The 23,552-nt window shown below is 53.0% G+C and overlaps 1 protein-coding gene across 4 annotated transcripts in view; it reads left to right on the top strand.

The window, feature by feature from the left end:
* The first annotated feature begins 573 nt into the window (after positions 1–573).
* The window catches only part of MYRF (myelin regulatory factor), a 60,685-nt gene continuing 37,706 nt past the window's right edge, over positions 574–23,552 (top strand). For all 4 annotated transcript variants that reach the window (XM_030483581.1, XM_030483578.1, XM_030483579.1 and 1 more), the window contains exon 1: positions 574–786. In XM_030483581.1, coding sequence (XP_030339441.1) covers positions 741–786 — 46 coding nt within the window. In that variant the 5' untranslated portion in view covers positions 574–740. The remainder of the gene's footprint in view (positions 787–23,552) is intronic.

Genomic DNA, 23,552 nt, shown 5'->3' with positions numbered 1-23,552 from the left:
AGAATCTGCCCTTCTGAATTGGGTTGTGGGGCTGGACAAAACCTCATTGTGTGCTTTATCTGCCCCGAAGAGAATGGCCCCACAGTGTTGGCCTGGCAGGGGCTCCGCGTTTGGTGAACTGTGGTCACATCACTGTAACTTCATTTAGATACTGTACTGTTATTTATTTGATTTCGGGGGGTATTAGGAGTGATTGTGGCCACATCTGGGCAAGAAAACACAAGTGGCCCTTCCCCCAGTGCCGGGGTGTGGGGATTGAGGGTGGGATTTGGGTTTAGGGGGGTGGGTTGTGGTTGGGTTTGAGAACTGGTGGGAAAAGGCACTTTTGGGGGGGCAAGGACCCGGGTTCGGGTTTGAGAACTGGGGCTTTTATAGTGGGAAAAGGCACTTTTGGGGGGGGACACAAGGACCCGGTTTCAGGGGGAACCGTCCCTCGGGGGAGCCCCAGGGCCGGACGAGCTCTCCCTGCCGGCAGGAGGAGGAAGCGAAGGAGGAGGAAGAGGAGGAGGAGCGGAGGGGAGGAGCGCCCGCAGCAGCCCAAGTTTGGGGGCAGCGCTGGGCGGGCAGCGGCGGAGGCCGATGGGCTGCGGGCGGCCGCGCTCGGTGCCGGCAGCGGCACCGGGACCCCGCCGCGGGGGCTGAGGACGGCGGCGGGGAGCGGAGCACGGAGCGCAGGGAGCCGGGGGATGCCCCGTTGCGGGCGCGGACACTGAGGCGGCCGCCCGGTGCATGGCACAGCCATGGAGGTGGTGGACGAGACGGAGGCTCTGCAGCGCTTCTTTGAAGGTAAGGGCTGAGCCTGGGGCTGGGGCAGGTCCCGGTGCCGGGGTGCGCCCTGCGGTGCACATGGTGCTCCGGGGGCTGCTGGGTGCGTTGTGTTGTGTTAGATGCACACCACCACCACCCCAGTGAGGACCTCGGAGTGGCCCTCACTGGTCCTCATAGGAGCTGGGGTGTGTGGATAGTGGGCATCCCCATGGGGTCAAACTCCTGCCACCCTCTCCCCTTGCTACAGCCTCATGACTTGTCCCCAGCTATGGGCTGGGGTTCAGGGTGCTGGAAGTGGGTTCTCCACTGTGTGCTTCGCTGGGGAATTCACTCTGGTGGAGAAGATAGCTCCTCCGGCAGCAAACCCCACACCATCAGTGTCCAGCCACAGCCCAAACCCCTTTGGGCTGCGAATCAGCCTCCTTCACATCAAACCAACAGCAGCTTTTACCTAAACCAAGGGTGGAAAAGTGGTTGTAGAGAGAGTTTGGCCTCTGTCTCAAGCAGAAGTGAAGCCTGGTTGCTCCTGGCACCTGTGGGGTTGGTGGGGCTGCAGTGCGTGGCTTTGGGACCTTGATTCCCTTTGTTGTGCCTCCCTTGGTCCGTGTTTCTTCTCCCCAGTCTGGCTTTGTTGGCTCTGCTCTTCCTTGTTGACTGTGTTGTTGCTTCTCCCTCGCGCTGTTGTCTTTGTTTCTCCTCTCTGGTGCTGTGCCCACACCGTGTGCCCCTTGTTCTCTGGTGGGATGTTTGCCAGGCAGAGGTTTTTGTTGCTGTGGGTTGTGCACCTTGGTGTGAGCCCCTTGCACACAACCAGTTGAGTGAGAGACAACACACCCATCCTCGTGAGGCTCTGTTGTGTCAACAGGTCCTGTTGCTGGTGGTTTGGGGTCTGCTGGGGTGGAGCCTTGTCCATGGAGAGCAGATTGTGTGCATGGGGCATCCCTGGAGCTTGGGTCCCCTCTGGAGTCCTTGTGCTGTGCTTTGTGTCCCTCCTGTTTCTTTGGCTGGTGGAAGGGCTTAACCTGAGGAGGAAGGTGAAGAAGTGCCACAAACAGGAGATGCTCTCAGGAGCAAACAGAGGCTCATGCTGCTCACTTCTCACTTTCCTTTCTTCTGGCATCTGTGTGATGCATCAGTAATGCATCTCCTCTTCTTCAAGGGGAAAAGCATTCCCTGTTTGTCGCAGCCATGATTTGGGATTCCCAGGAGTGCCAGGATTAGTGAGGATGGGAAGCCTCACTGACGATGGGAAGACCATGCAGGCTCTTATCCCATGCTCTCAGCCTGTCTTCAGCCTTCAGGGGCTTTGTTTTACTTTTAGGGTTCCACTTGGACCCATCTCCTAACTCCTGCCCGCCCAGCTCTTGTCCACTGGGCCCTGAGCACCCACCCAGCACCTGCACAGCCCTCGCTCAGCACCCAACATTCCTCACTGCCTGTCTCTTCCTTTCATTCCATTTCATCCTTCTCCCTCCCCAGAGCATCATTTGACAGGGTGGAAGGTTACTTTCTTCTCCTGTCTGTCTTGTTCCTGCTTTCTGGATGCTGTGGGTGATCCTGCTGGAGCAGGAGGTCAGGCAAGATGACCTCAAGAGGTGCTTGCCAACCTTGACCATCATGGGATTCTTTCTCTCCTTTTCCTTCTTTCTCTTTCCTTCTTTCTCCATTTATCTTTGTCTCTTTGTCTCTTTCTCCTTCTTTCTTTCTGCCTTTCTCTCTTTTTTGAACCAAACCCATCTCATCTCTAAGTGAGGGAACCTGAAGGATATTTCTAGTTGCTCGCTTGTATAACATCCTTTTTAGAACCTCTCAGAGCTCAATTTTCTTATGGAGCCCAGTGTGTCTGGTTGTTGTGTTGTGTCTGGTTGTTGTGTTTGGGCACTAGATCCTTTCGGTGTTGTTATTAAAGAGCATCTATTACAACACAGTGTTTGAGGGTGAGAGGAGAAGAGGAGGAATATTTACATGAAGGATTCCTGCTCAGTTCAGTTCGTGCAGCACATGAAGGAACAAGGTTCTTCCCTTTTGTGCACGCTCTGTTCGTGGTGCTCAGAAGGAGCACGTGGCCGAACTGAGCCTCTGTGATTTGGAAGGGCAGGTCAGTGTCTTAAACTGGAGCACAGAGTGGGATTTGCCCTGGAATCTCGCTGTCCTGCAGAATTAATGGCTTCCGGATGTGTCACCTAGTGAGGAACAAGCCCTGTCAGAGTTTATTCATTTACAGGCGTAAATCCAGGAGTAGAACCAATCCCTCACTACCCACCACCTCTTTAGGTGTTCGACTCCCTTCCTATGGGGAACACATCTTCAAACCATCTCTTCTCCTATAGTGAAGTGTTTTTCCTCCTCACAGATCATCTCTTCTCCAAGCAGAGATCTTATACTAAAGGGATTTCTCCCTGTACATTGAATTAATTTGGGAGTTCCCTTTCCTTTGCTCGACTTTGCCCAGGATCTGAGCCTGCTGGAAGCAATCCCACCATATATAATAGCAATCCTTTAGTGCTCGGGTAGCACTCAGTATTTCACAGTGTCAGACAAGGATTAACTGGTCTCTCCTGACAGGCGTTTGGGCAGTGGGGGCTGTGCTGGATGAGGTGTGGAAGAGGGCTGGGGGCTGTGCTCATTCCAAAGCCTGGCATTTGCCTGGCTCCAGCAGCAGGTCCCATCTGCAGCGCAAGGCTTGTTTGGGTGAGTGAGTGTTCCCATGATCTCAGGTCCAGTTCCCTGTCTCCAGTTTCATAAAGAGGACTCTCAGTATGTGCTTCTTTCCCTGGAATGTAGCTGTCTGCTCCTAGAGAGCGGGATCTGGGATGTGCAAGAATGGAATGGCAAAATGATGTGAAAAGGCCAAGGCTTTGCTCTGATCTTATCCCTCTCTACAACTGCCTGACAGGAGGATGGAACCAGGAGGGGGCTGGTCTCTGCTCTCAAGGAACAAGGGATGGAACAAGAGGAAATGGCCTCAAGCTGCACCAGGGGAGGTTTAGATGGAGCTGAGGAACAATTCCTTCCCCAAAGGGTGCTCAGGCATTGGAACACTGCCTGGGCAGTGCTAGAGTCACCTGGGGGTGACACCCTGGGGGTGTTTAGAAGACGTGTGGACGTGGCTCTTGGGGACATGGGTTAGTGGTGGCCTTGGCAGTGCTGGGCAATGGTTGGACTTGATGATCTTAAAGGTCTTTTCCAACCTGGTTGATTCTGTGAGTCTATGATTTGGGAAGGGGCTGGGAAAGAGATGGATTGAGCATCACTTCACACCCTCCTGTTATGAAGATACTGTGAGTGTGAGCCTGGTCAGCAGCATGGCCTCTGAGCATCCTTGAGATGGGCTTGTCCTGTGTTAGGAAAACCATCACTGTCCTAGTTTGCATTAGGACCACTGTTAAATATATTCGATAGTGCCCAGGACCATCCTGCCAAGGAGAGCTCGGGAAGCTTGAAGGCAGAGAGCGTGGGATGCTGATGGTTCTGGCAGCAAAACGAAAGGAGTTTGGTCTCTTCCATAGCACTGGGAGTGTTTACCCAGAGCATTTGTATTCCGTATCAAAGGAAAAGAAGGGAGTTGAAAGCGTCTGACCCTTGGCTGGCACCCTGCTAGAAACCTCACCTTCCTCCCTGCCTACCCCTCGCGTCAGGGAAACAGTTACGCCAGAGCTCAGCTATTCGGGATCCCGCTCTCTCTCATGGCTAATTTATGAGATAAGAGGTTGGTAAAGAATGTATATGGGGAAGGATGTGCAGAGCAGGGCTGGGGGAGCAGGGAGGGGGTGGTTTAGCAGATGGCTGAGCGGGGTTAGGGCAAGAAACAGGGAAAGAATAGCGAATGTGAAGAGTTTGGGGGTGAATTGTAGGTGGAAAAGATAGTTGGATAAATAGAAAGGGCTGGATTGCAGCAGGGGAATGGAAACCTTGGGGAATGGAGCAGCTCTTTACAGCATTGCACTGAGCGCAAGTGGCTGGAGCATTCAGAAGCATGTTTATGGAGTGACCATGGGTCCGTGTGTGGTGCTGGAGGGGTCACAGGAGCTGGGAGGGAGCATCAGGCCATTTATCAGCAAGGCAGCACGTTTGTGTTACTGACTGGGTTTGCCCGTAGGAGTGTGTGTGTTAATGGTATGAGTTACTTTCTTGTAATGGGTTTTATTGTGTATTACTTTATGTGAGTGGGAAATGCTGCCTTGCAGCCCTGCAGGGAGAGGTCTGCACCATTGCCTCATGTTCCTTGGATGAAGAAGTAGGAAAGGATGGGGCTGAAGTAAAGAACTAAACCCAGGACTGCCAGGTCTGCACCCTCTCCACTGTGCTGTATTGCACAGGATGGGTCCCCACATGCTGTGTGTCTGCAGGAGGGTTTGGTGGTGGATGGGAATGAGCAGAGAAGGGTTTCACTGCTTTGGAGTGTGGAGGGGAGAGCGGTGGTTTCTTGAGGCTGAAGACATTGGAAGGAGAATCATAGAATCCCAGACTGGTTTGTGTTGGAAGGGAGCTTGAAGCTCACCCAGTTCCAACCCCCTGCCCCGGGCAGGGACACCTTCCACTAGAGCAGGTTGCTCCAAGCCCCTGTGTCCAACCTGGCCTTGAACACTGCCAGGGATGGGGCAGCCACAGCTTCTCTGGGCACCCTGTGCCAGCGCCTCAGCACCCTCACAGGGAAGAGCTTCTGCCTCAGAGCTCATCTCAATCTCCCCTCTGGCAGGTTAAAGCCATTCCCGTTGCCCTGTCCCTACAGGCCCTTGTCCAAAGCCCCTCTCCAGGTTTCCAGGAGCCCCTTTAGGCACTGGAGCTGCTCTAAGGTCTCTCCTTAAGGAGCCTTCTCTTCTCCAGGCTGACCCAGCCCCCTGCCTGGCCAGTGCGTGGCTGCCCCTTAGCCCTCTGCATCCTCAAAATGCATCTTCAAGCTCTGATGCTGTGCTGGAGAGACGCTTTCCTGCACCACTTGCATGGAGCTGTATGAGTAAGGGAAGGCAGCGGGGAAACACCGGAGAACCTTGGGATCAATGTGAGAAACACAACGTGATCCATGCTGCACATCACTGGGTGCTCTGTGCCTAGACCCCACTCTGGGGAGGTGGCTTTGCAGGGTGACAGTGTCTCCAGGGCCCGGCTGGCGCGGTGGGGAAGGTAAGAGGCTTTGTGTGCAGTGCTTTGCACGGAGCCAGCCCGTGACAGAGTGGTCCTGGGGAACCTGGTACAGCACAAACACATGACTATCCCTCCTGGTAATCCCCCCACAGAGCCAAACCCCAGCTCACAGCAGCAGCCTCCCAGCCTCCTCCCGGGCCCTCCCACTATTCCCTAAGGGAATAGGGAAGCCCACAGGCAGCAGCACTGGGACCTGGACATGCTGAGCTAGGCAGCATGATGACAGAGGGAAAGAGCAGGGACGCAGAAGGATCTTGATGTCTGCTCTCACCATGCTCAGGATGCGCTGGATCCGAGCAGGTAACAGCATGGATCTTCCCACCCTTCCATAGCTCTGCTTGCTTTCCCTTCTCCATCTCTTTCCAATGTGATTGCTTCCTGGTCCCACTCTCTTCCCCCTCTATTTCAAGCTTCCCCTGCCCACCCAGTGTGGTGTGTGCCTCTGGTCAGCACATGCCATCAACCAGAGCAGGTAAAGTGAGGATGCTGGTGAGCCCAGCTCCATCCTAGGGCTTAAGGAGAGGAAGCAAGAGGTTAAAATGTGGCCTTGAGCTCATCACCAGTGGTCTGCAGTGCTTTGCTGAGGCGCAGGGGTATTCCTGGGCATGGGGGAAGCTGCCACCTCCATCCCAGCAGGACCAGCAGCAGGAGGGTCCTAAAGTCTTCAGCCAAAGTGCTTGTCCTCGTCTGCTCCTCAGAATAGAACAATCTTCCGCTTCCAGCGTGGTGGTGTGGTACTTCTCTGGCATCTTCCCTTTCTCCCTGTTTTCCCCAAAACTCCTTTTTGCTGGGAAAAGCACAGGAGCTATCCAGATGGAGTCAGGCCAGAGAGCTGCTCATAGGAGGGTGGATCCTCAAGGTGTCTGATAAGGGGTGGGTTGTGATTCAGAAGGAGCAACGTGAGCACAACACCCACAGAGGCTCCGCGGGTGGACGGAGGTACTTTGCCCGTGTTCTGGTTAATGTATCTTCCACAGGTTGATGTCCTGGACGTCGACCAGGATGGGGTCTGGGAGGAGGTAGCAGGAAGAGGTGGCAGTTGGGCTGGAATAGAAGGGAATGGTTCTGGAGGTGTGACCAGGCTGATGGAGACAGGCATGGTGGTGACTCAGAGATCCGGGTGACCCGCGCTGCTCCCTGTGCAGGGCTTGCGCAAGGGCTGCTGCGTGCCAGGGCATGGGAAGGAGATGCTGGGCAAGGAGGAGCCTTATTGGGGTGCTGGGTAGGCAGGATTCCCCTCTGCACCCTTACCCTTCTCTAGCATTCACTAGGAACGGCTTCTGGAGCCGGAGTCATCCCAACTGCATGTCACTGGCTGCGTAAACATGGAATAAAATGGATCCTGGGAGAGAGCTGGGCATTGCCTGGAGAATCGTGGAATGGTTTATGTTGGAAGGAAGCTTAAAGCTCCTCCAGTTCCAACCCCCTGCCACGGGCAGGGACACCTTCCACTAGAGCAGATTGCTCCAAGTCCCTGTGTCCAACCTGGCCTTGAACACTGCCAGGGATGGGACAGCCACAGCTTCTCTGTGCCAGGCCCCCACATGAGTGCTGTGTAGGGAAGTTCTCCCCATGGACTTTCTGCTTCCTGTCATAGTTCTGTGGTCTGCTTTCTGCTTTACCCCTACTCTTGTTCTCTGCCTATTGTCATTTAGTGAGAACCAGAGGAGGCCTTTCAAAGAGATGGGGCTCTGCTGTCCTGGACCACTTTAGTTTAGGGACCTCATAGATTCGTCCTCCCTCCGGGGACCAAAGCCAAATGATGTGGAGCTGGGAGCTGTGCTAGGAGGATGCCAGCCTATGGCCAGTGAACCCCTGTCCCATAGCAGCACTGCAGGTGTCTGTCCTGCCTCTGTGCTGCTCGGACAGGGTCCCAGACTATGGCTTCCATCCCTCCAGTGCCTCTCTCCATGGGGAGTTCCTTGCCTGGGGATGGCGTTGCTCTGGCAGAGCTTGTTGGGAACCCCTTTGCCTCTTTCCAGTAGTGCTGCTGATTGGACTTGGACTTTGCACCCTCTGATAAGAACCTCACCAAGCTAAATGTGTCTGAGGAATGATTAACCAGCATGTGCCTTGCCAGAGGACAGGAGAGCAGCTGGGACTGGAGACACAAACAGCAACAGGCTTGTGGCTTTGGGCCCGAGCTGGTGCTTGCTGGATGCCCCTCCTTTGCGCCACCTCATAGGGCAGCATCATATGGGAGAGAGAATCTATGCCATGGACTCCTTGGTGCTTTCCAGGCACAATTAGGGAAGGACGGAGAGGAATGGGGGTGTGTTAAATCAGCAGGGAAGGTGCGGAGTCCAAGGGAGGATTTGGCTGCTGCGTAGAGGAGATGGGCCCTCTTGGAAGTTGAGGTTGGATTGAATTGGACAGCACATTTGGCTATCTGGTGGCTCCTACTTATGGTTTCATAGAATCCCAGCCTGGTTTGTGTTGGAAGGGACCTTAAAGTTCCTTCAGTTCCAACCCCCTGCCACGGGCAGGGACACCTTCCACTAGAGCAGGTTGCTCCAAGCCCCTCTGTCCAACCTGGCCTTGAACACTGCCAGGGATGGGGCAGCCACAGCTTCTCTGGGCACCCTGTGCCAGCGCCTCAGCACCCTCACAGGGAAGAGCTTCTGCCTCAGAGCTCATCTCAATCTCCCCTCTGGCAGGTTAAAGCCATTCCCCTTGTCCTGTCCCTACAGGCCCTTGTCCAAAGCCTCTCTTCAGGTTTCCTGGAGCCCCTTTAGGCACTGGAGCTGCTCTAAGGTCTCCCCTTCAGGAGCCTTCTCTTCTCCAGGCTGCCCCAGCCCAGCTCTCTCAGCCTGGCTCCAGAGCAGAGCTGCTCCAGCCCTTCATTGTCCCCTTTGCCCTGCAGAGCAGTGACAGAGAACATCTTCAGCATGATTCAGTGGAGGTGGATGGTCTGGTCACCTTAGGACCATGTTCTCCCACCTTCTTCCAGCACACCCTGGAGCGTGTTCAAGGCATGTTTGAATGAAAGGCTTCCTTCCCGAGGGAAAATGTAACACGATGCTCAGGATCCACCACTTATCTCACTGAACTTTGTCTGTTTTGGTGCTGTTGGAAAGGGAGATGTGGGAGTGGGGCTGGGGAGGGTGGCCAGCCCTGGCTGCAGACCCAGGATGATGGATTTCGTATGGAATGAGAGCCAATTCTTGTGGATTTTGCTGCCTTTTGGGTTGATGGGGAGGAGGGTGGGTCGGAAAGGCAAAGTCTGGAGTTTTTAACAGCCTCGATGTGCTCAGATCCAGGATTTGAGGGCAGAGGAAAGGGTGGACCAGGGAATGCCATGTGGCTGTGGTCAGCATCCCATGGCATGGCCAGGGGCTGCAGCAGAGGTGGGAATCATTTCCTCTGCTGCAACACAGCACCAGTGCTTCTCCTTCACATCCCAGTTGCTGTGACAGACCAGCGTGGCCATAGGAAAGCTGCCGTCAGCCACTGCAGTGGTTAAAGTCTTCTTAGCCTCTCATTTTCTTTCCCCCTCAGCTTTTCCCCATCCCTCATCCCTTCCATTCCTCATCCCTTTTTTCTATCCAGTCATCTTACCTTCATCTCATTGTTTGTTTGTGGTGTGTTGAAGGAGATTATGCCCTGAGTGGTTGCAAGTTGCATGAGTAGGAAGAGCAGAAGTGGAGCTGGGATTGCAGAGCAGTGTGTAGACTGAATGGACTTGCTGAAGTGGGGTGGGATGGGACCAGAAGTGCCTCAGGAGCTGATGGGCATGTGCAATGCCAACAGCCGTGGTCTGGCTTTGGGGACATCTCTGCTTATTTTAGATCACAGGAATTAAAACCATTTTACCTGGGACTCATCTTTTCCTTTCCTTTGTCCTCACTTCAAATTGCAGCCGTGTATTATCTCAGTAGACTCAGAGCACCAAATTGAACTGGTTCTCTTACCCAAGGAGAAGACAGTGGTTGGTGGGGAGGAGACAATGCAGAGGACATGGGGGTGGACATGGGACAAGGTTTGTGGAAAGCACGGGTAGGTTTGCCAGGAGGTTTGGAGGCCCAAGTCCTGCAAACTGTCCATCTGCTTTTATGGCAAGGACCATGGAGTCACTCTTGCTTGCAGCCTTGGGAAGTGAATGTAGTATAAAGAGTAGATTCAACTTCATTTGGAATATGGAATTCACTTAGTTTGTGTCTGACAATACTTATGAATCCACAGCTGGCATTTATGACTTTTAATCCCATGTGCTGATTGCAGCTAGAAATGGAGATAAAGAGGAAACCAGACGTCTTACCAGCCTGCTTGATCTTGGCTTATCTCTGATGTTATGACAAGTAATGGTTATGGACATCGATTCATTAGAGCACTAAAAAGTGTGCTTTGGCTTCGTTGGGAATGAAACACAGCTTAAAAACTGTGGGTTATAAGAGCTATCAAGCCATTTCATTGTTGGCTGCTTGCTGATAATGGGCTTTTCCCTGATGAGGTCCCATCCAAATCAATATCTGAGGTCAGTGAGAAGTTCTGGGTAGCGGAAGTAAGAGGGCTTGTGTCTATCTCCTCTCCCTCTGCCTAGTTTAATGCAGTCTTTGGAAAGGGGTGTGGGAATGGAGAGGTGGATGGTGATGAGTTTTCACATGCAGTGTAGGGGAATGTGTAGGTGAAGAGACAGGGGTGATAAATGATGTTTCAGAACTCATCTCACTGGTGTTGGTGGGCTGAAGGGGCACAGGAAACAGCAATGTGGGGACACACAGAGTAGGGATAGACTTTACAGCCCAGAATGAGAAGTTTGGGTGCTGGATTTTGCTGGTGTCCATGGGCTTGGGAAGAGGAACTTGTCGACAGTCAACCCAGTCATTCCATAGGTCATAGGATCATGGAACGGTTTGTGTTGGAAGAGACCTTAAAGCTCATCCAGTTCCAACCCCCTGCCACGGGCAGGGACACCTTCCACTAGAGCAGGTTGCTCCAAGCCCCTGTGTCCAACCTGGCCTTGAACACTGCCAGGGATGGGGCAGCCACAGCTTCTCTGGGCACCCTGTGCCAGCGCCTCGGCACCCTCACAGGGAAGAGCTTCTGCCTCAGAGCTCATCTCAATCTCCCCTCTGGCAGGTTAAAGCCATTCCCCTTGACCTGTCCCTCCAGGCCCTTGTCCAAACCCCCTCTCCAGGTTTCCTGGAGCCCCTTTAGGCACTGGAGCTGCTCTAAGGTGTCCCCTTCAGGAGCCTTCTGTTCTCCAGGCTGCCCCAGCCCAGCTCTCTCAGCCTGGCTCCAGAGCAGAGCTGCTCCAGCCCTCGCAGCATCCCCATGGCCTCTTCTGGGTGATCACTGATAGAGATTCTTACTGAATTCTTACCATTTTCAGCACAAGTTTCTTGGTTTAGTCAAGGCACAAATCAATGGGTGATCATGACATTGGGCTGTTTGGCTTTGAAAGAGATGACAACTTTACCAGGGATGGAGAGCTGTGATGTGTAGTAAAGCTGATACCAGACACCACAGATATTTACCACCAGTGGTGCAGAGCAAGGTCTTATTGGGGAGGACATCACACATAGGCTGGAGCACTTTCCATTGGCTCTCTGAAGGAGAGAAGTAGTGGGATTTACTGGGCTTTATTGCTTAAACCCTCTTCTCTGCAGTTTTGGGAACCAAACCATACCGAGAGTGAGCTTTGAGGACTCAATAGTGGGAATGGGATGGAGAATGTTGGTGTGATGTGTCCTTGTTTTGTGCTTTAAGATGTGGGTTGCTCCCTGGGGGTAGGCACTGCCGCAAGGAGCCTTGTGGAGGTCTCTGGTTTGGCAGAACTAAACCCCAAGTTGTTTCTTCTTCAATCAGCCTGGTGTTTAAATGGCTCAGGGTGGTGGTTGTTGGTTTAAGGCCTTTGTTAGTGGTGGAGAACCATGTTAAACCTTTTTTGGTGTTTTCCAAACCTGAGAGCGCTCAATAAATCCAGAAGCTTTGTCCCAGGTAGTAGTTGGGCACTCTCACATCACTATGGTGTTTGTCCTCATTGCTGCTTGCATTGCAGCAGGGATGAGCTCCAAACCTCTTTGGACTGATCTTGGGCTGGTGGAGGCCTTGCCCTGAAGTCTTTATGTTTCAGGTAAAGGGTGGAAGAATGGAAATGAGCCTCCACACTTACTGGGGTAGCTAAGGACCTCCTGGGGTAAAGTGACCTATCCTGTCTGTTCTCATCCCTGTCTGCTCCTCTTCATTTGCTTTCTCATGAGGCCCAGGCAGTGGCAGTAAAGATGCTTAACTGAGTTTCAGGTTAGAAGGAACTGTCAGATCTTCTAGCCTGACCCATAGAACAGCTTTGAGCAATGCACCCTCCGGCTGAAACTGTGGAAGAATGACAGGGTTTTTTACTGCCACAGAGAATCTGTCTCTGAGATTAAGGTTAACATCCGTGCTTTGCCACAACTGTGGGGCTTCTCATCATGTGTGGTTGTGGGTTTGTGTTTCATCTGTAAAAGAACAACACAAAACCAACACAAACCCAACCAACTAATCAACCCAAACCCCATTGCTCTGGTTTGGGGCTTTGATAGGAAAGAATGTGTCCTGAACTGTGAGGAACGGGTCGGTCTTTGCCTTTGCCTTAGCACTGAGTGTCTATAAGGGCTGAGGACTTCTCTGAGGGACTGGAGAAGTCAAAGAGATTTGGTACAGTGTGTCAGAAACTGTCAGTAATTCATTTGCTTCTGAAGTAACACAGAAACAAATGGATGGAGCTTGGAGCAACCTGCTCTACTGGAAGGTGTCTCTGCCTATGGCAGGGGGTTGAAACTGGATGAGCTTTAAGCTTCCTTCTGACCCGAATCATTCTATGATTCTATGAAATAGAACAATATGGGTTTCCATGACCAGAGGGCCATGCACGGGTCATGGGGCTGACTTGCTGCCTGTTCTCAATGCTGGTCTCTATAAAAGAAAGGTCCTGTCAGAGGGAGATCCTAGATCCCCCACCCTCTTCCAGCAGATCTTCACGTCTGTGTGCTCTGTTCTAAAGGGCAAGATCCATCTTTTCCTTTCTTGTATCCTTGCAACTACATGGAAACAAGAGGCCAGTAATGTTGGGAACTTCTTTTGTCCCACGTTGGCAGAGGATCCCTAGAGATCCCAGGGATTGGAGCTCTAGGGACAGACACTGGACACATAACTGATGGAGGCTGCTATGGTCGTTCAGTAAGTGTGGATTTTCCTTCTGGGAAAGAGACTGCTCAGCAATTCCATCTGGTGTATGCCAGTGGGGTGTGTGTGTTGGCAAGAGGCGATGGGAGCAGTGGAGTGGTGGTACCTTGGACAGCAATGCTGTCCTGGCTGGGCCTTCCCACCACCCTTCTCTGTCAGGAGGTCAGCTCCAGCCTCATGGAGAACCCATCGGGATGTGGGGATGGAAGGATGGTCAGCCTTGGCAGGATGGGAGTTGCAGCCAGTTTGCCATTTGCAGGTGCAGTTGGGTGGAAGAGCTCCAGAAACTTCACTGGGCATAAGATCAGTGAATGAATCTCAGAGTGGTTTGTGTTGAAGGGACCTTAAAGCTCCTTCAGTTCCAATCCCCTGCCATGGGCAGGGACACCTTTCACTAGAGCAGGTTGCTCCAAGCCCCTGTGTCCAACCTGGCCTTGAACACTGCCAGGGATGGGGCAGCCACAGCTTCTCTGGGCACCCTGTGCCGGTGCCTCACCAGTGATCTGTGCTGTCTTGGGGGAGCTTTGGGTGGCTGAAACTCTTATTGTGTATCTTCTTGGCTGAGCTTTCCCAACCAAAACTGGTCAGAGTCACCACCACAGCCTTTTGGGTGACCTTTCAGTTGTAGATTCCAACATTGCTCATAGGTAATGAGGAATCGTCCTACAGCCTTTGGAGGGAGATTAGCTCCGGAATAAATGTTAGTGCTTCTCTGCTGAGGTTAAGGAATTGTTTGTCACTTGTGTGTCCAGACAAGCTCCCTTTCAGCTGGAGACTGGCTGGAGGACTTGGGGCAAGGGATGGACCCAACGTGCTGTGCTGGAGGGAGATATCTGGTGAGAGTGGGATTAGGTCAGGGCTCTCCCTGTTCCCCATCTATGGTCAGCTCATGATTTATGGAGCTGCAGTAATATGGTAACATGTGCTATGGATGAATTTTGCCAATAGAACCCTCTTGGGAGGTTTGGTGGGGATAAGGAAATAGGAATATATTGTCAAAAGTGTTCCTGAACTACTGAAAATCCAAAATCAGCTTCTAATCCCTGAGTTGCCTCTGAAACCTCTGTCCATAACTGGTGATGTGGAGAACCTGAAGCACAGTGGGACAGTGACTGGGCTGTGGTTGTGGTTTTCTGTGCTGAGAACGTTGGTTTGTCTCTTTGAGCTGCTTCTATCTGTTGAGACCCTGTTTGCTGCCTTGGTGTAGTGTCAGAGCACTGTGGGCTCTACAGAGGGGCCTCCAAGATACCCAAGAGGTGGAATTGCTCCTACAGCATCTCTGAGAGTTATTTTCTTTTATAGCTTCTAAAAGCTGGTGACCAGTCATATTAATATTCATATTTATTGCTGTCAGACATGAGGGCCATGGGCCTGCTGGGGCTGTGCTTTGCAAGCACGAGGAGCAGATGGTTCTCCATGACCTGCATGGTTTACCTCCCTGGGAAAGCTGTTGCTCCCTACTAGGAGCAATGTCTTATTTCGTGCTGGTGCTGTCAAATCTTCCACTCCAACTGCCATATCCCCTTCACAAGGCTGAAACTCCCTCCCAGCAGGCTGCTTATTCCAGTGTGAGTTCATATACATGAGGATTTAACCATTGCTCAGCCTCCTGGTAAGAAACAGGCCAGATGGGGACTTCTGTAGAGCTTCTTGTGCACACCAAGCAGTGTTATTTTGACCTTTTCCATGGTCTTTCCAGTATTTCCATGCTCTCTTCCAGACAAACAGTGGAGAAGCGCAGTAAAAGCCCCTGAATGGCTTTGCCCCAGGTACCAGTCCCTGGGGTTTCTGCTTGTAACCCCTCTTTGATGTCTCTATATAAACATCTATATTTCAGCTCCATTGGTGATGCTGTGTTTGATCTCTCTCATGTTCTCCCTACAGGGGAGGTTTCTAATCAGGATGTCATTTGGCATTGGAGAACCTCAAGGCTGTAAATGCTGCAACTCAGGGGCTGCCTGGTTGGTATTTGAATTGGTACCATGCAGCCCAGCAGACCTCAGGGTGAGTTGTGACAGAGGCACCTCAATGAGCGTATTTAGCAACCTAAAGATGCTGCTGGTACCACGAGCATTGAGTGAGAAGATGAAAAGTGAATATTGCAGGAAGATACATAGAATATTCAAAGGGAGAGAGACACCCTCCCTGCTCCTGGCTGTGATGGGTGCTGGGGCAGCAATGGGAAGGAAAAGCATAAGGATTGCTGTGCCCAGGACAGTCACAAGAGACAGATAATGTCAGCCAGGACTGGAGGAGTTTGCCTGTGGTTAGAAGATGGTGAATGGCCCAGCTGTGAAATCTTTGCTGTGTTTAGCACATGGGATACTGGTGCTGAGTGGAGATAAGAAAGGCAGCATTCAGGTCGGGTTCGGAGGAGTGTGGGGCTGCAGCATCATCTCCCAAAGGGAAGTGCTGGAAGTCCAGACACACAAGGCAGAGCCCCAAGGAGTGAGCTGGGAATGAATGACCTTATGCTGGCCTGGACAGAAGGCTCTAAGAGGTCTTTTAATCTATTGATCTAATGACTCATGCAATTGGTGTAATTTCCACTCTTCCCTCATCACTTGGCTCTTTGTCACAGTGCTGGCTGGCAGCAGGACAGACTTGTTCACCCAGGACACACACACTGCTCTCCCAGCAGGTGCTTTACAACAGCAGCAGCAGCAATGTGTGAGCTGGTGGAAGGAGCTGGGTGAGAAGTGTTGGGAAGCAGCAGCAGCTCCTGCCTGTGGTCTTCTGTGATGATGGGAGTGGAAGAGGGATGGGTACCAGAGCTCTGCTCAGGCCAGGGACCAGGAGAGGGCTCTCGGTCCTGACCCTCATGCATCTCTTCTGAGCTCAGTCATGGAATCCCAGACTGATTTGCATTGGAAGGGACCTTGAAGCTCACCCAGTTTCACCCCCCTGCCATGGGACACCTTCCACTAGAGCAGGTTGCTCCAAGCCCCTGTGTCCAACCTGGCCTTGAACACTGCCAGGGATGGGGCAGCCACAGCTTCTCTGGGCACCCTGTGCCAGCGCCTCAGCACCCTCACAGGGAAGAGCTTCTGCCTAAGAGCTCATCTCAATCTCCCCTCTGGCAGGTTAAAGCCATTCCCCTTGGCCTGTCCTTACAGACCCTTGTCCAAAGCCCCTCTCCAGGTTTCTTGTAGCCCCTTCAGGCACTGGGAACTGCTCTAAGGTCTTCCCAGAGCCTTCTCTTCTCAGTCCTTTATGAAGGTCTTACCATCATCCTCCATCCTTTGTGCTTCTGCAACCACAGCTCAGGCAGTGCTGCCATGAGGTTTATCTTGCTTCAGGCACATCTCACCCTTATTTGAGTCCCGTTTGCCTCTACTTGTCTAACATATGGAGACACCTCATTCTGCTCATCAAGAGGAGCTGTTCTGCCTGCAGGAATGTGTGCAGCCAGTGCCTCCCACCTCCCTGTGCCTGGAGCGACCTCTTCATCCTTTCCTCCATGTGCTTTCCCTCCCCAACAGCATCCTTGAGCAGCGTGCCAGGCTCCTTCCCCCTTGGTTTGTGCTCATTGCTTTGAAGTGAGACCCAGAACACACAGAGAGCTCACAGGGTGGATGGGATCCAAGCAGCACGGTTGGTATCTGATTTGTATTGTCTGGTAAGTGTTTGCTAAATCCCTGGTGCAGGAGCTATGTTCCAGGGCAGGAGACAGCTCACACTTAGTCAGACAATGCAAACACCAGGGTTGTCTTTATGAAACAAAGCTCAGTATCACTCTGAAACCTAGACAGGTATAGCCAGGATGGCAGTAATCTCATGGGATATCTTATTTTAATACTTATTTTAATGACATCATTACTTGTGGGGACTAGAGAAGCTTTGCTTAGCTTGGGAAAAGGCAGAGCATGAAGGTGATGGAGCAAGTCCACAAACACCTTGTGCAGAAGTAGCTTCCTTAGAGCAGAGGGTTCTTTAGTCTGGTTGTTAAGGGTATGGAGACACATGGTGCAGGCCAAGGTGAGGAACTAAAGGATGGGAATGGATTAGTGTGCCCCTTCCTCAGGAGTTAGGCTGAAGCCTAATTCCCAATTGCACCTGTCCAAAGGATGGTTTGGTGGGGAACACTGAGTAAAATTCTGTGGTTGGTGTGATTCAGGGGTGTAACTGTTGGTATTGGCTTAAGATGGAGACCTGAGTCCAGCTCTGGGGCAACAACAGAAGAGGGATGTGGAGCTGTTGGAGCGAGTCTGGAGGAGGCCACAGAGATGCTGCGAGGGCTGGAGCAGCTCTGCTCTGGAGCCAGGCTGAGAGAGCTGGGCTGGGGCAGCCTGGAGAAGAGAAGGCTCCTGAAGGGGAGACCTTAGAGCAGCTCCAGTGCCTAAAGGGGCTCCAGGAAACCTGGAGAGGGGCTTTGGCCAAGGGATGTAGGGACAGGACAAGGGGAATGGCTTTAACCTGCCAGAGGGGAGGTTGAGATGAGCTCTGAGGCAGAAGCTCTTCCCTGTGAGGGTGCTGAGGCGCTGGCACAGGGTGCCCAGAGAAGCTGTGGCTGCCCCATCCCTGGCAGTGTTCAAGGCCAGGTTGGACACAGGGGCTTGGAGCAACCTGCTCTAGTGGAAGGTGTTGCTGGCTGTGGCAGGGGGTTGGGACTGGATGAGCTTTAAGGTCCCTTCAACCCAAACCAGGCTGGGATTATATGATTGCCTTGTACCTGTGTCCCTGGCTGATCCACTTCTTGGTTGCATTCTGCTTTTAGCTCGCGGGAAGTGGGCTTGGGTCTTGGGAGGTTTGTGCCATTAGAGGTAGATAAGGACTTACTGCAGTGATGGTAGCGGAAACCCAATGGTATAAGAAGCTTTTGGAGCCCTTTGTGATCTTCTAAGGAGCTAATTCTGGAGTAAACTCTGTTGCAGTGTAGCACTGAGAGCAAGAGCTGTGCGGATGCACATCCCAGCTGTGTGAGAAGAAGGAAAAGCCTGATGACCTGACCTCCTGCTTGTAAAAGCTCAGTGTTGGTTGCAACAAACGTGGTGCTCGCCCTGCCCAAGCACTGGCATAAGCCCCATCTAGATAAATCCCTCTGCTTTCTTCCACTCAGTCTCCTCTGGAGGCCTTCCAGACTGGACAGGAGAGACCTTGTTGCCTCCCAGTTAGAAGGGAGGAACGGAGCACCCGACCTGGACGTGGTGTTCCAGGCGTTGCTTGGCTGCTTGGGCTTGTGTTCTGGTGCTGTTTGATTATTAATCTTTCTGCCTAAGGATTGTTCTGTGCTGGGGGGGTTCCAGGAGTGGCAGCTCAGCTCCAAATCCTGATTCCCCAATATGTATATGGAGTTGACTCTTCAGAACTGGGATGAAAGTGGTCTCCAAAGCAGCTTCTGAATCTCCATATATCCCAAGAGCCATTCCAGGAGCCACAGTCTGATGGTGTTGGTGGCATTGCCGTGAGTTCACTGTCTGGGGACTGTGCCCCTGGGCTCTTTCCCTGGCAGTAGCAGAGCAGCACTGGCATTGCTCAGGCATCTGCCATCAGCCTTGTCACATCCCTGTTCCTCTCTCAGTCTTCATTGTCCCCCAGTAGAAGAGGGCCACTCCTGTCCCCCAAAACTTGCAATCTAGGTTGAGTTAGTGGACTGCAGAGAGGAGCACACAAGAGCAGGCTTATGTCTCCTTATTTACTGTCCAGTCCTTTAAGTGCAGCTCACTAAGCGTGGTGAAATGGGGTGTCTGGTGTGCTGTGATCAGGTGAGGCTGTGCTGAAAAGCCTTTCCCCATTCCTCATAGCAGCATTCCAGTATCTGAAGGAGGCTACAAGGATGCTGGAGAGGGACTCTTCATCAGGGACTGGAGTGATAGGACAAGGGGTGGTGGGTTCAACCTCAAACAGGGGAAGTTCAGGTTAGATACAAGGCAGAAGTTCTTCCCTGTGAGGGTGCTGAGGCGCTGGCACACGATGCCCAGAGAAGCTGCCCCATCCCTGGCAGTGTTCAAGGCCAGGTTGGACACAGGGGCTTGGAGCAACCTGCTCTAGTGGAAGGTGTCCCTGCCCGTGGCAGGGGATTGGAACTGGATGAGCTTTAAGGTCCCTTCCAACCCAACCTATTCTATGATTCCAATCTTCCTCTTCAGCCAGGGAATGGAGATAGGAGTATCACAGAGCCAGTGGTACCTCCAACATGGGAGATGCCAGCTGAAGTGAACTTCTCTGGTGCTGTTATCCCCACTGCCATCCCTCCGGCACCCTCCAGAGAGGCAGATAAAGGCGTTGTCTTCTGCCTCTGTGGGACTCCAAACAAACAGGGCAATGTGCCCCCCTGGGCAGGCACCTTGGACCCCGCCAAATGGCAAGGCTTGTGTGGGTGCTGCTGTTCCTGCCATCCTAGTGCATGAATGGACAAGCAGGGCATTGACGGCTGCGGGGACAGGCACAAATGCTCCACTGTGTCCCCTCTCACACCTTCCCCTCCTCCTCCTCGGCCCCAGTGCCCCGAGGACAATGGCTGTATCCATGCCAAGGTTCACAGCTGGCAAGGGCGGAGGAAAGGCCAGGACAAGGGTGGAGAGCTGGATGGAGAAGGGACTCAGGAGGGTCTGGAGGGATAACGGCTCAGGGAGGGAAGGGATGAAGGGAGATGGGGAGATTCAGGAGGTGCTACGACAGGGGAGAAGATGCTGAGAGGTTGGTGGAGAGGCAAGGAGGAAGGAGGGAGTAGAAAGAGCTCAGGAAGTTTTGGGAGGGAGGATGATGCTCACTCATCTCTTCTGCATGGAGCTCTCTGCCTTTTCCTGCAGGGCTCGCCATGAGGGACGTGCCCATGCCCTGCTGGGACACAGTGGGATAATTTCCTCTTGCTCCTCATGTCTATTCTGTTTTGGGATGTCTCCGCCACACGTCTTGTCCTCCCCGAGGCCTAGGAGATGGAGAGAGGGCATTATCCCTCTATATATACACCTACACAGGGCATATGTACTGATTCATATCCCCTTCTGCTCGTACATCAGGAACAGCAACACTGCACAGCAGGTACAGGAGTGAGGGTGGCTGTGGGCTGGAGCCAGGATGTGTTACATGGTTAAGGACACTTCCTAGCTTAACCAAAGGCGTTTTGTCACATATATTCTCCTGTGCACGTAGCTGAGGAATTGTGGACCTGTATGAGAGCAGGAGGGAGCTTTCCAGGAGACACGGAGATGCTGCCGTAGATGGTGGTACCCAGTGTGAGCACTGGGCTGTGGGATGGTGATGGTTTGGTTGTACATCATGCTGGTGTGGTGTGGTTCATGACTCTGTTTTGCCACTGGCTGCTCAGCCAGGTTGTTGCTCCAGGGTTTTCCTGGCCCTAGAGACCCTGGAATGCTTTTCGCTTGAGTTCTCATGAATGTCCTTAGCCCTGTGTGGTGTTTCCCCCAGGATTTTGTCCCATGGGCTCCCCGAGCTCAGCCTTGGCCATGGTTGTGGTGTGACTTGGACCTTGGGTTTTCTGCTCCAGCATGAACAAGGGATGCACGAGTGGCCCCATTGCTTCGGAGGGGCAGGGCTGTCCTTGGTGATGGGACAGAGGTGGGACACAGGGTGGTGGCAGTACTCTGCATCAACTGGGACAATCCTACCTTCTGTGATGGGAAATGTGTTTGTGTGAGAGTGGGACCAGGTTGTTCTAATACAACTGAAGCTACTAGTAGTTTTAGGAGTGAGTAACCAGCCGGTGTAGCTCAGGATAGCTCCATCAGCATCAGATCAAGCCAAGGCCCCTGAAGTTGCACGTATTGACACCATGTAGAGGTTTCCCCCACCAGCAGACTGTCCTGGAGGGGCTGAAGGAAGATGATAGAGGGCTTGGGGTGAGCCCCTTCTCACCCCATGGAGACACCACACTGTGGTTCAGAGAGGGGGCCTGGGGGCCCCTTTGGGTGCCTTGGACAATCAGGGCTTCAATCTGGGGTGGTCCTGAGAGCACTTGTGGGGGAGCTGGGGGAGTGACTGGTGTCCCACTCAGGTTACAGCAGCCCCTTTGCTGGGAGCGACTGGTTATCGTTACAGTCAGGTAATAAAGAGCATTAATTAAGGAGGAATGCTGGGCTGGTATCCAGGAGGAGGCAGGGGCCGCATCCGGAGGGAATGTTTCCGTTCCTCCATACCCTGTGGGCAGCCCAGGGTTGGGTGCATGGAGCGATGGGGACATCATCCCACTGTCCCTTATGCAAGCAGCATGTCCCCACTGCTGGCAGATGTGTAGCCCAGGTCTCTGGGCAGGGTTTGTTGTGATTCCTCACTGTATCCCACTCCATCCCTGGGAATGGAAGGATGCAATCCCCACCTAAGTAGAGCAGGGCTGTCGCACTGGATGCTCTTCAAGCTTCACCCTGCATGGCAGAGCCAGAAGGGCTCCTGCTGATAGAGAAGAAGGTCTGAAGCCAAGCTCTGGCCCCCAGCACCCTGGGCTTAGGTGGTGTTTGGTTAACCAGCCCCGGCATGGATTCCTCCTGCTCGCGGCCAGGCCGGCAGCCAATCTGCCAGGACCAAAGGATAAACAGGGAAGGAAGGAGAAGGTGGGTGCTGAGCAGCAGGAGGCCCCGGGAATGTGCCGATGCGGCAGCCCGGCCTCAGGGTTGCACAACTCCTCACTCACGGCCACAGGAACGTGCTCAGACTTATGTGTCTGCACCTCGCTGTGGGACCAGCACCCATTCCAGCCACTGCTGGAGAGGGAATGCTGCATCTTCCCATGTGAAAATAGCAGCCAGGAGCTCCTGGTCCCGTTCCACCATACACCCGCTGGGTATTTTGTTATTGCCTCCCTGTTCAGCAGTGGTTTTGTCACCAGGATGCTCTGTGCCTCAGTTTCCCCATAAGCACCCTGCTTTAATGTGCTTCTTGTAGGGAGGTCCTTGGGCAGAGAGATGCTTTGCTGGAAGTTGTGGCTGCCCCATCCCTGGCAGTGTTCAAGGCCAGGTTGGACACAGGGGCTTGGAGCAACCTGCTCTAGTGGAAGGTGTCCCTGCCCGTGGCAGGGGGTTGGAACTGGAGGAGCTTTAAGGTCCCTTCCAACACAAACCATTCTGTGATGCTATGAACCATCCCAAAGCTACAGGCTCTCCATCGTGCTCCAGCCACCCACTGTACCACCAGCACCACATCCTCTGTGCTTTGTCTGATGGCTCCACAGCCTGCCACAGACATGAGTGAGCTCCCTGCCCTTTGCACCAGGTTTCAGGTGAAGGTTGGCGTGCAGCAGATAATGGACCTGGCCTGTCTGTAGGTCAAGGTCTTCAAAGCAAAGCTCTGCTGCTGCTGTCACCTGCAGGTTACTCCTTCTCCTGGCTCTGCTGCACGTTGGGCATTGCTGGCAACGGAGATGTCCTCTTCTTGCTGCCTTTCAAGTGCTCAGGTCAGAGTATGGTGCTTTAATACCCTCAGTAGGTCTCTGAAACCCAGAAGTAAAACCTACCCTCTTGTACATGGCTTCAGTGCTATGGGGAGGCTCCACGCTTGGCACAGCTTCTTCTCTTCCACCTCATCACTGGTGTCCCCCCACCCTTCGCTGATGCTCCCCAGTTGCCCTCATTGTCATCTCCAGGTTCCCACATCTGGTTCATGTTAGCAGATCCCGGGATGAAGTTCCTCAGCCCTCTCCCTTTCTCCCACCCCCAGGTGACCCAGGCAGGATTAGGGGTGATTAGAAGACAAGCAACAGAGCAGGAATAGATGGGGGAGGGCCTGTTATAAATAGAAATACCATAAACTTCTCAGCCTATCACTCGAGGTACATTCTGGGTTTAATCTCTCAGACCTGTAAATATGACAACTCATGGGGGCCAGACAGCATTAACTCTTTCAGAGCCCATCTCTGATGGGATGCAGGATGCGCTGGAGCACCTGAAAACAGCCAAGAGGATGCCACCAGCTGCCATCGGAGCAGGGAGGAGCCAGCGGGAAGCACCTCTGTTTGGATGTGTTTGGAGCTTTGGGGAAGGCAGAGAAAACCAGTCCAAACATTGGGATTCCTGACATTCTCACACGTACGGGGGCCTCTGCTCGCCAGGAGGCTGCTGCGGGTTTAACAGCTTCTTGCTCTTCAGGCTGAGTTTGTGGATCTCTTCCATCCTTTAGCAATGGAGGGGTTGGAAAGCAGAGCAGGGAGAGGGGGGACGTGGTGTGAGAGCAGGGTGGCCAAGAGGAAGACAGGACAAAAGGACATGGAAGGTTTGGGAGGTGCTTTGCAGCAGCATTGGCTGAAGGAGCTGGGAAATAGAAGGTTGGCCTGGAAGAGCCTCCATGTCAGTACAGGGGAGTCAATGTGTTAAAAGGGGCTGAATTACTTGGTCCCTGCCCTGGGATGTTCATTGTGCGCAAGAACATTTGGGCATCTCTATGGGTGCCTATGGCATCTCCCAGCTTGCTGCTCTGGGATGGAAGGCAGAATGCTTTGGGGACATACAAGGGTTATGGGTGACAAGAGCCTTTGTGTCCTCTTTGGAGCAGGTAGGGCTGTAGATGAGATGCTGTGTGTG

Source organism: Strigops habroptila, chromosome 4 (assembly GCF_004027225.2).
Source record: "Strigops habroptila isolate Jane chromosome 4, bStrHab1.2.pri, whole genome shotgun sequence".
NCBI lineage: Eukaryota > Metazoa > Chordata > Aves > Psittaciformes > Psittacidae > Strigops > Strigops habroptila.
Note: the sequence above shows the minus strand (reverse complement) of the source record. Positions and strands in the feature narration are given on the sequence as shown.